Source organism: Onychostoma macrolepis, chromosome 06 (assembly GCF_012432095.1).
Source record: "Onychostoma macrolepis isolate SWU-2019 chromosome 06, ASM1243209v1, whole genome shotgun sequence".
Lineage (NCBI taxonomy): Eukaryota > Metazoa > Chordata > Actinopteri > Cypriniformes > Cyprinidae > Onychostoma > Onychostoma macrolepis.
The window spans coordinates 10511745-10524287 of record NC_081160.1 but is presented as its reverse complement, the minus strand read 5'-3'; the positions used below and the strand labels follow the sequence as shown (position 1 = coordinate 10524287).

The following is a 12543-nucleotide window of genomic DNA, read 5'->3' as shown; positions in this document are numbered from 1 at the left end:
AAAAATCCTACAAGGCATGATCTTGCTGTGTTAACATAACAAAGGATGTAGAACCATGTAAAATTTACAAAAGAATGGATAAATCATCCCCAATCTTTCCAATTTACCTTTTGGGTTGGGTGTAAATGTGCCAGGGGGGAAAAAAAAGTATATGGCTAAGAATATACAGAAAGAAATACCTTATAGAAAAAGGTAGTTCTAGGGATAGTTTCCTACTTAATGTAAATGTAATAATAACAATAATAATAGTAATAAATAAATAAAGATGTTTACTTCTTAATTAATTTATAATATCAAAATGTACTAAATGAAAACAAAAAAAATAATAATAAATAACTTCACCGATCATTTAAATCTGAAAGATATATTAATTTTTAGAAATTAATATTTTCTCTACAGTAAACACGGCAAGTGATGCATAATAGTAGCTGTCTGAAATCACTGATGTAGACTCAGCTTTTGCATTTCACTAATCTTTGTCTTTATGAAACTTATCCTAGACCAGCAGTCCTATCCTAAAGTATCCTAAAGTAGCAATCAGAAGCAATAGCCAATGAAATTGGTCCACCATGAATTCTCTAAACGCAAGCTAAGGTCATAAAGCAGAATATTCCTGATTCAAAGCAGCAAATTAGGAGACTGATTTGAAAAATCATTGCTTTGGTGCAGGGATTTTGTGTGTGCATTGGCTTTGATTCAGTCAGTGAGATCTGCATATAACTAACTTACTATTAGTAAAAGAAAACAAGAAACCTGGATTCAGCATTGTTTAAACATCTGTTTATTAATGCATGAACTTTTGTATCAGTGTGTGTTTGTGTGTTCGTGTGTAGAAGCGATGAAAAGATGAGTTGGAAAAAGAGAATGCGTTTGCTAATTTGATGCAAACATGCCTCAAACGGTGCCATATGTGGCCATTTTGGTTTCTACACAACCTCATCAGGCAGAAGTGAAACTCTAATTAGACATAACAATTCAAGAACAAAGCTCCTGTCCACATTCTCTTTAGTATGTCCTTTCCTCTGAGGCTTTATGGATGCAAAAGAATCAGACCTGATTCATCTATGATCCCCTTGGCGCAAAATAATGCCATCTGTTTCAGCATGATTGGCCCTTATGAAAGGGTGTAGTGTATAATCCTCCCTCATGATTAATGGCTCATCCCACTGTTAACATTTCTCTCTTCTTCAAAAATGTATCTTCTGTTCAACGTGCTCTTGAGCTATTAAGATTTGAATTCATCACAAATTTCTTGAGCTTTTGAGAACTGAATACATCAAGATGTGAACTACTACGACATATCTTTCAACCTCTTCTTTTATATAACCCAGGAGGTTTATTTATTTGCCATCAGCTTCTGGTCTTAGGCCTGGCACTGATCATAGTGGATTTCTGTAGATTATTTTTGCTGTTAAGACTAGACACCAACCCCTGGATGTTGTTAATCTGGATTAAAGTCTTTATGTAATCTGGCGTCCTGTGGGAGATTGGAGGACATCTGGCTGTAGATCTCATCCATCTCTCTCTGTGCCCTGCTACCTCTGCCTGCTGGTCTGAGACGGGCAGAGCAACATTCTAAACGTTTTTGGACATGCAATTTATTGTACATTTAGTTCAGAAAACTTAATGTTTTCTGAAATGTGTTTGTTTTTACAGTCTATTATCTCTTATTTCTAATAAGACAGCATTTTATTCTATATACATATTAAGTGTTTATTTGAGCCAGTCACCTGAACTGTGAAATGATACAGCCACAAGAAAATTATGTCTGACAAACTCTGACTGGCTGATGACATTACTGTAATGCACACAATCATTATTTATCATTAACTAGCGACTATACTATATCCTATATTTTATGCTTTTAAGAGCCTTGCAAGATACATCACCGGCACAGCATCTACTATAATCGAATTAAATACATTTACTTTGTAAATCATATTTATTTCAACTGAGTTAGTAAATAGCTATTTCGATTTTTAAGATATTATAATCATATTATAATGTAATGTATTATAATGCTAAACCAAATCTTGACCTTTCCGACCTTTGTTTCTCTGATTTTGACACTGTGAAATCTAAAAGTCACATTTTCTAGATGGAACAAGTGCATTTTACTCAAATATTACTGATAATTCACTGAACAGAAAAGGTTATGTGAATGCAGTAACTGATTATATCAAGAGGAATTTAAACCGAATTAGTTACAGTAGATTTCTAGTTCCCAGCTTTGCTTTAGACTCAGTAAGAATAGTAAATGTTAAAATGTGTATTTGCAAAATATTAGAGGGGATATCTGTTAGTATTTAATGTTCTGTTATTTTGGGACTTTTCTGTTGTGTCTGAGTTTTGGGGGTTACCTTGGTGCTGAAGAGTAGAGCCTTTTGTTAGGTTGATAATGGGCCAATGAATAGTAAGCTATTTATGCTGATTTATTTAAAGACCAATAACTACGCTTGCTCATAGAGACGTCTCTTGGTTAGTTACGTTAGCACATGCATATGTGCTATTTCAAGTTCATTTAATAGCTATTTTTTATTTTAATGGTTCTACTCGCTACAGTTAAGTCTCAGATAAACTAAGTAGGCTATTTGAATGGTGTGTTTAGTTTAATTGTATATTAAAGGGGATGCCCATTTTCCTCAAGTTGGTGTGATTCTTTAGGATCTTAATAAAATGTCTGCAAAATACTTTGGTTAAAATTCCTCAATGGTCATGTAAAACCACTGCTCACCCCATGCCTCTTCCTGTTTTTCTGTGTATTTGGTGGCACATTACCATCAAAAACAAAACTAATTCACTGCATCCTCAGTGGCTGTCATGTCAATTAAGACTCATCTCTTATGTTCACTTTTACATCCAAATGCAAAACACCTGCATTGTTTACAAGACATTGTTGTCACTACAGCTGCTCGAGCGCGGAGAAAATGCCGGACAGTGTGCAACTGGCTAAGGGTGGAAATATGCTCAGTGGTCGTGGGTGGGGCCTAAAATCAAAACCGTTTCGTAACTGAGAATGTTTAGGTATTTTGGGGATCAAAAAAAGGAGTGAATAGATTTTTTATCATTGTAGGGTGACTGTTTTCACTCACTGACACATTTATATGTGTATTTTCACACATAAGACACATTTATATGCAAACACCATGTAAAAGTGAATTTTGCATCCGATGTCCCCTTTACGAAGTATTCTTTTTCAGTCAGCTCAAATGAAATAAGTACACACTATACATTACTATTGGTTTTTAAATTGAGGTAACCAATTTCTTGAAAATTAAATGATTTATCCTAACTTGTTGGGTTTTACAGTATAATAATACATACAAAATGAAAATATGAATATCTAAGGTTGTTTTGTTTGCTTCTTTCAAATATTTAGGTGACTGTGTGGTGACCACCGGCCCCTGCATTCCTTAGTTCCTAACTAATTCAACCAGTCCTAAATCCTCACCATGGAGCCCAACAAAGTTCAGTCTGAAGGAGGGCTCAATGTCACTCTGACTATCAGACTCCTCATGCACGGCAAGGTAAAAGAACAACATGCCTCTAATCTAAAACTTCCACAGACACAATTTACTGCACCATGGTAATCATTCCTCCAGTCATAAAGAAAAGATTGTGTACATGGTACTATATTTTGTAAGAGGACAAAAATGTCTCTCCTTAAAAGGAAATAGCAGTAATCTCATAGGATCTTTCCAATCACAGAATTTTTACTTGGTACTTGGTTTCAGGTATTTATTTGTGTTATGCTGCCATGTGTTATATAGATTGCGCAATAAATCGATTGTAAGTTTGTTACTACAATAAACACATTATCTTTTCATCTTGCAGGAGGTTGGCAGCATTATAGGCAAGGTAAAAAGACACATTCAGCCACCAAGACAATGCTTGCAAATACCTGAGTTTGTAAAAGTCTCTTTTTTACTGAATGTACTGAATGAATTTTAACATGTATTTAGTAGAAATGTAAATTGTACAATCATTAACATCTGAATTTGATCAAAAATGTAATTATTCTCTACAGAAAGGGGAAACTGTGAAGAAGATGCGTGAGGATGTAAGTAACGTTACAAATACTGTTATTTGCTGTGATAAGTGTAACATGGTTATTAACAAACAATGCAAACTGTTTCTACAGAGTAATGCACGCATAAATATTTCAGAGGGGAATTGCCCAGAGCGAATAGTTACCATCACAGGACCCACAGATGCCATATTCAAGGCCTTCGCCATGATCGCATACAAGTTTGAAGAAGTATGAAACCTTTTTCTAATAAAAATGTTAGTGAAACCCCAAAAGAATCAATTAAAACTGTAACGGTAATAGTAATTGATGTTTTGGTTCTAAATAGGATATCATTAACTCTATGAGCAACAGCCAAGCTACTAGTAAACCTCCAGTGACTTTGCGTTTGGTGGTGCCGGCCAGTCAATGTGGCTCTCTAATTGGGAAAGGAGGCTCCAAGATCAAGGAGATGAGGGAGGTATGTTCAATCTTATTATTTCTTTATGATCCACATATTTCATAAAGTGCAGCAATTATTTTAAAGCACAGTATATGCACAGAATGTCATTGCTACTCCAAGACACCAGCAAAACTATACTTTTTTATTTGGATTAAACAAGAAGTAAGGTAGTGTTTTGTTCCAAGGGTTTCTATCCTGGAAACCATTTGAATGCCAATGCTTCTCCAAGACAACAGCAAGATTATAAATTTTTACTTGGATTAAACAAGAAGTAGTGCTTTGTTCCAAGGGTTTTTATCGTGGAAACCCTTGGAATGCCATTGCTACCCCAGGAGTCAGTACAACAGCAAAACTATACATTTTTACTTGGATTAAACAGGAAGTAAGGTAGTGCTTTGTTCCAAGGGTTTCTGAATGTGTTGTGCTTGTTCTCCAGTCTACAGGGGCTCAAGTGCAAGTGGCTGGAGACATGTTGCCCAATTCTACTGAGCGGGCAGTCACTATCTCAGGTGCTCCAGAGGCCATAATCCAATGTGTGAAGCAGATCTGTGTGGTCATGTTGGAGGTAAGGAATAGACAAATGCCATCCAACTCAAGTTCACCCAACTCTCAATTTCATGTTGTTCCAAACTTTAATGGTTTTCTGTCTTCTGTGGACAACTCTCAAGCTACAAAAAGCTAATGTAATGAACAGATAGAAATCTAACACTTTATCCACTTTCAGATCAAATCCAAACATTGATCAGAACATGCATACATAGGCTGTATATATCAAATATTGCAACATAAACCTCAAACATCAACTAATGTCAAACCTCACTGACTTTTTATCATAGTCTCATTTTGGTAACCATGTACTGCATCTATTGCATTCTGTTCTATCATAGTTTGCCCTCACTTTTATTTTTCCTCATTTTAATCTTTTCTATCTTTATTTGACCTCCACTGACCTTTGCCAGTCCCCACCCAAAGGTGCCACAATTCCATACAGGCCAAAGCCTGCCACTGCACCAGTCATCTTCTCTGGGGGCCAGGTAAGGGCAGACACTCTGACAGCACCAGCCACAGCCAACCTCAGCCTGTTACTGCAGCATCAGCCTCTGCCTGTAAGTATGGTCAAAATAGACTATTACAGTACAGTACATACAAACATACAGTAGTACTAGTATATAAATATAAACTAGGGGGATGTGAGCTATTTGCTTAGATATATTCTCATCTTTTTGCTTAGAAAAAAAACCCATCAAGTCTTATGATACGTAATTCTAAGTTGTAAACAACTCTACATATTCCTCTTGAGGTGATAAATGTAAAATGTAATTATAGTATTTTTGGATGAATGAATTACTTGAAGAAATTCAAGAAATGCAGACAAAATGCAGTTATATTTTAATGCAATTCATACACTGCAAAAAAACTGTAAAATTTACAGTAAATAATAGCAGCTGTGGTTGCCAGAATTTTACCGTAAAAAAAATACAGTAGCAACATTTTAGGTTTTATGGTTAATTTAAATTTACATTTAAATACCGTAATTTCATTATTAACTGATATAATGTTAATTTACCAAACTATTGAAGTACTGAAATCTGTTTTGTACCTTTGTAATACACTGATAACCACCAAAAGCAGGTGGTGATGAGAAAGTCACATGATGAACCAAAGCCCATCACAAGCAGCTTTTAAATGCTAATATATATAGAAGGTGCACAGTGTCATTCACACAAACTCTAAACACCATCATGGTAACACACATGAAAATGAAATGTATGTGTATGTGTGATAATTTACTGTATTTTTGATTTTTAGGTTGCCTTTTTATCAATCTATTTAAAATCTGGCAAGGGGCAACAGATGAAAATTAGCCATTGAGGCTAACTCAGTTTTATTTACAGTATTTTACTGTTGATTAATGAGCACTGTCCCTGTTAAATAAATTAAAAATTAAAATTAAAAAAATTAAATAATGCAATAAACATTAATTTATCAACATTAGATGTAACATACAACCTAATGTACAAAACCAATAAGGAAAAACTAAGAAGAAACATAGTTGTTTCAACAACAGCAACAAAAAAAACCAAAAACATAAAATTTGAAATGTAACGCAGGAAATTCTGGGAATGTAAATTTACGGTTATTCACTGTAAATTATACGTTCTATTTCACTTCCAAAAACTGTATACTACTGTAAAATTACATGTAATGTTCAATACAGTTTTTCACCATATATAGTCGGGGATCTTACCGCTAACCATTTAACAGGTTTTTACTGTAGCATTTTTACAGTCTTTTACTGTTAAATTCAGTCATTTTTTACAGATGTATTTTAATACTAAACTAATCATTTTAATTGTAGCACTTTTTCAGGAAAAAATATTAAATATATACCAAAAAGCTAAATACACTGATATCGACCTCTGTATGTACATTAAAGATTCTGTCCATCTCAATCTTAGGCCTACACTATACAGGGACAATACGCCATCCCACACCCAGACGTAAGTACAATGTATCTTCTAATCCTTTTTCCCTCTTTAGTGTAGCGTTCTTTTTAACCTTTGCTTTTTCTTTTTCTTGACCTACTTTATTAAAATTCATACAACTGAGAGATAGGTTTATTTTTATGTGTTTTTATAAGACAGTTGTATATGAGATTTCTCACAACTTCCCCTTGTTAGTGTCTAGATGAGTTTGTGAAGGTCCAAGCAGGATTCCTTTATTTAATCATAACTTCTTAGGTGTACTGACCCTCCTCCCTCCCCCAGCAGTTGACAAAGCTCCATCAGCTGGCTATGCAGCAAACCCCCTTTACCTCCCTCGGACAGACCACCCCCGCTTTCCCTGGTACGTACCCAACCCTCCCGCTACACACCCTTCACTATATACCTGTAGGTCTTTCATTCACTTTTGTCTTTCACTCTTCTCCCCCTGGATGGGTTGCATATTTGTACCTTAAAGGTACATATTAGTACCTAAAGTATGTATATTAGTACCTAAGTGGTACATATTAGTACCTTTTGAAAAGATACCACCCTGCGGCAACTTTTGTACCTAAGAGTGTATAGAAATGGATAGAAACATTCCTTAGATGAACAGGCAAAGACATAATATTACGAAATGTCCTACGCTATAAATAGGACATTTATATAAGCCAGAATCAGTATATTAAGTTTTACAAAATAATAATAATAATAATAATGTATCTAACTTACATTTTCAGTATGAATAAATAAATTAATGTACCTAACTGCTAAAAAAAAAAACTAAGTATAATTTTTATTTCAATGCAAAACACTCAAATATAAAGAATCACACAGGGAATTCTGGGAATGTCAATTTTAATGTCAACTGTAAAGTATAAGTAACAGTATTTTACTTATTAAGAGTATTTACAATTACATGAATTGTCCCTATACATTAATTACAGTTTTTCTCTGTATATAGTAAGGGAACTTACTGTTAACTAATTAACATGTTTTTGCCATATAATTTTTAGCCTTTTACCATTAAAATTACAATAAATTTTATAGTGTACCGTTTTAACATGGTTAATATTGTGAAAAAATGTTCTCTGTGTTTCTCAGTTCTTTGGCTCCCTTTCTGTTTCTAGGTGTGGATGCCAGTTCACAGGCCAGTACTCATGAACTCACCATTCCAAATGATGTGAGCATAATTCTTTGTCTTCGGTAATGCATTGGGAAACTCTATTAAAGAAGAATTTAAGGAAGAGTCATTGATTTTCCAGACTGACGTCTATATGTCTGTATGTTTCCAGCTAATAGGCTGTATAATTGGACGTCAAGGCACCAAAATTAACGAAATCCGTCAAATGTCTGGGGCTCAGATCAAAATTGCTAATGCCATGGAGGGGTCATCAGACCGTCAGATCACCATTACGGGAACACCTGCCAACATCAGCCTGGCACAGTACCTCATAAATGCCAGGTGAGATTCAAAGCAAGCAATGTAACTGGTAAAAACAGATGTATTTTAATCCTAAACTAATCATTTTAATTGTAGCACTTTTTAGGGAAAAAATATGAAATATATACCAAAATGCAAAAATTTTTAAACAAAAGAGTCTTATGTTCACCAAGGCTGAATTTATGTATAAAAAAGTCAAAACCGTAATATTGTAAAATATTATTTTTTAAATGCTGTTTCTTTATGTTGTACATGCTTACATATTGCTACTTTCTGCAGGTTCAGAGATGTGGCAGCCATGTGGACTGACCCTTCAACCATGACAACCTCCTGAAGTTATATTATGCTCTTTTTATCTAAGACGATCTGGTCTTAAACTGTTTTTTGGGCCTCATCAGTGTTCTTAATACCTGGGAATTGATATAGTCAGACATTTGTGTCTCAGGATTGCTGAACTACGTTTAGTGTAATTAAGCCAGTTCAGTTTATTCAAACAAAACAAAGCTTCACCCAACAGGGGCCCCTCTGAAAACTGTATTTATTGTCTACATCTCTGCAGTAAAAAGTATTCTAATAAGCAACCTGTATTTAGGCAATTTTGGAATTGTGTCTGTGTACAAGAATATGATGCACTGTCTTATTAATTAGATATAGTTTTGAGTTTTAGCACAGAAACTTAGCATGCTGAATGTCTAGCTGTCATTGCTCTTATTTATTTAAATGCTTTCTCAATATTTTACAGTACTTTAAAATGTATTCAAGTTATCATATATGTAATGTGAGCAATAAATTGTATTAAAATATGCTTCTTTTAACTTCAGTAAGTTGTAAAACAGGCAGTTTAGAAAAAGAGAAATCTGATTTCCGGTTAATTTTAATTATGGTCACACCTGTTTAGATTTATTGCTGGTTTATAATTTGTAACAAAAAATATATTTCATACAGCGCATGATATCCATTTTTTTTTCTTCTGGTCCTGAAACAATTGTCTGTTCAACATTTGTACAATTACAAACCAGGTGATCTTGTCATGTGTGATTTAATGATTTTTCAGCCTTTCAAAAAAACAAAAAGGGTCCCACTTTATGTTGCGTCCCTAATACCTGTGTACTTACATAGTAACTAGATGTGTATGTAGTATGTAACCACAGTGTAAGTACCCATTGGTACATAGTATCTACAGCTCTAATGTTTGTGTAACTACACATATGTAACAACACTCTGAATGGTATGTGTAAGTACAAATGTGTAACAGGACAATGGTAACAACACTTTTTGGTAATGAAAGTACAAATGTGTAACAGGACTAACAGCACTTTTTTGTAAAGAAAGTGTTACACTTTATATTAAGCAGACAATTCCTATGGATTTACCATGTAATTACTCTGATGTTACACAGCAGCAGCCAGTAAGTTTGTTTACATGTGTGGTTGGTGTCCAGGATGTCACACTTTCTATTAAGTGGACAGTTCCTGAGGAGTTACCATGTAAATACACTGGTATTACAATGGAGCACCAACTCCACCAACTCGAGATCCAACTCCTCCCACTTTACATATCCCTAAACCTACCCGTTTCCACCCCCTGGATCAAATTGTTCCAATTACTCTTATACATACTGTTGTTACAAAATGTAGTTATATAATTCCTGTTACACGAGTACTTAGTGAAGTGAAAAAAGTGTTGTTACCAATGTCCTTTTACACATTTGTACTTACACATACCATTCTGAGGGTTGTTACATGTGTGTAAGTTACAGAAATATTACAGCTGTAGATACTATGTACCAATGTGTACTTACACTGTTATTACATACTACGTACATATCTAGTTACTATGTAAGTACACAGGTATTAGGGACACATAAAGTGGGACCAAAAAGACCTGATTGTTTAACTCTTGACATCTTGCTTGGCTAAACATTATTGATGTTGACTGTGCTTCAAGTAATTGTAATAGTTTTATGAAGCAATGTACTTTGTTTACATCTTTGTTTAATGCTGTGTTGTGCACTGCAATAATGTGAATAACTGAAAGTGTCAGACATAAGTAGTCTAGACAAAAGTAAGATTAACTAATTCATCAGTGGACCACAGAAGAATTGACACTTTTTGGCAATGCAACTGTGATTATACAGTAAAGAAACAAGTAATAGACTTTGATTTGAATGTAATGATGTGACTTTTTAACAGGTCATTTGCTGTTTAGCTTGTCAAATGTACACCCAGTTCCAGATGGATGAAACAACAGCCTACAGTATAAAACACATGCTCAAGGTCTTTAGGTTTTCTTTTCAAACTTGTCTCAATAGCTAGTGATTACATTGGGAGTTGGATTCACAAGTTGTATATCTACTGTATATGCTCTGTGTTAACAGTTCTCTGTTCAGAATGTTTATTATTTATATCAAAGAAATGGGCTTTGATGAGTTAAAATGTAATGTATAATTATTTCATGTATGTATTTTGGTGTTGACTTATATTTAAGATTTTATGTGATGATTTATGTGACATAAAATGTCATTTTACTGCATTGCAAGAGTTCTTAATAGGAATCCAGTGAGTTCATGTAAGTTAATATGTATCTGTCATTTCTAGTGGCTAATAGACCATTAATTGTGCTCCATTGACACAGTGACTTTTGTATATTCATACCCCTACAACAGGGTATGAATTTACAAGCATTACAATTTTGAATGTCTTAACACTCTTGGCAGTCTTTCTATACAGTATGACATCTCATATTACCGGTTATAACACCAAAATGAGTGACACTGTACTTTTATTAAACTAATGTGCTTATTTTATTTAGTCTTTTTTGTTTCTTGTTTTATAAAACAAGAAAAAAAAATCCATGCAGACTACAGTCTAGTATTTCCCACAAAGAAACGTTGGTTTCTATGTTTGCTGCTGAATGACTCATGGTTTGACTTACAGAATGCTTTCATTTTCATATTCATATTATTTTTATTTTCAATAAAGTCTCTTGATCTCACATGGGTGCTGTTTTTTGTTTGTTTGTTTGTTTTTTCCCTTGGGAATAGTAGTTTTTCAACACTTCAATGAGATTAAAATAGCTTATTCACTCAGTATCACTGCAGAACCATAAAATGACTCTTTGCCTCAGGAGGGCTCACACTTATAGAAATTAAACAATTCTGAAATACAGACATTTGTCATTATCAAGATTACCTAAAGGTCATGTTAGTGACTAATGTATAGTGTACAATAAACCATGTTAATTGTACTGTATTCTCACATTAAATATTAAATTCTTCTGGCTCTCTATGTGTAATTAGTTACTGTGTATAGTATGTGACAAGGATGCATTGTCCATTTTAGATGAAAATTAAAGGAAAACTGTCAAAAACAGCTGTTTGTCAGGTTATATCAGTAACGGTAGCACATTTGGTTGCATTTTAATTTATGATTTCACAGAGCATTCAGAAGATAAATGGAGCATGCGTCTGTGACAGCTGCGTGGAGAGAAGTACTCAGTGCTAAACACTGCCACCCTGTGTTCCCTACCACTGATTAGAGAGAAGAAAATTAATGTAAAGAACTTGAAATCTTTTATCAACTTCCTTGGCAGTCATTAAAAAGATTTAAAGCTGTTTACGATACATAATATTATAACATAATTATGACACACTAGCTGAAGTGTTAATGGTCCTTGTATTGTTGTACTGGTAAAGGGATTAAAGGGATGGTTCACCCCCCCAAAAATTGTCATTGCTTACTCATCCTTATATTGTTCCAAACCTGTATGAATTACTTTCTTCTTTTGAACACACACACAAATATTATTTGAAAGATGTTGAGAACCAAACAGTTGCTGTTAGCCACTGATGTCCATAGTACTTTATACTTGCTTTTTTTCTATTGAACAGATAAAAGAAACTCATACAAGTTTTGAACTATACTTAAGGGTGAGTAAATGATGACTAAAATTTCATTTTTGAGTGAACTATCCCTTTTAATATATATTAAAAGTACAACTGAACAATAGACAATAAAGAAGAGTATAAAAGGCTTCTTGGAGCTAACGTTAGAGAAGAGTTAAAATGTCAATTAGTCATGTGACAAGAGACATTAAACGCCTGTTTTAAAACACCCCATCCAAAATTGTTCTGTTAAAGTCTTTGCAT

General features: G+C 34.1%; 1 protein-coding gene across 3 annotated transcripts; it reads left to right on the top strand.

The window, feature by feature from the left end:
• Positions 1-3452: 3452 nt before the first annotated feature.
• Positions 3453-8730, top strand: LOC131542482 (poly(rC)-binding protein 3). Of its 3 annotated transcripts, none has more exons than XM_058779214.1 (12): positions 3453-3527; positions 3835-3858; positions 4028-4060; positions 4142-4258; positions 4356-4487; positions 4906-5034; positions 5429-5503; positions 6929-6970; positions 7238-7316; positions 8083-8135; positions 8248-8417; positions 8676-8730. In XM_058779214.1, exons 1-12 carry the CDS (start codon positions 3453-3455, stop codon positions 8728-8730), a joined length of 984 nt encoding a protein of 327 aa, XP_058635197.1. The 3 variants fall into 3 exon arrangements, with proteins under 3 accessions (XP_058635197.1, XP_058635196.1, XP_058635198.1); XM_058779213.1 differs by having other exon boundaries at positions 5429-5575; positions 7241-7316; XM_058779215.1 differs by lacking the exon at positions 8676-8730 and having other exon boundaries at positions 7241-7316; positions 8248-8421.
• Positions 8731-12543: the final 3813 nt, after the last annotated feature.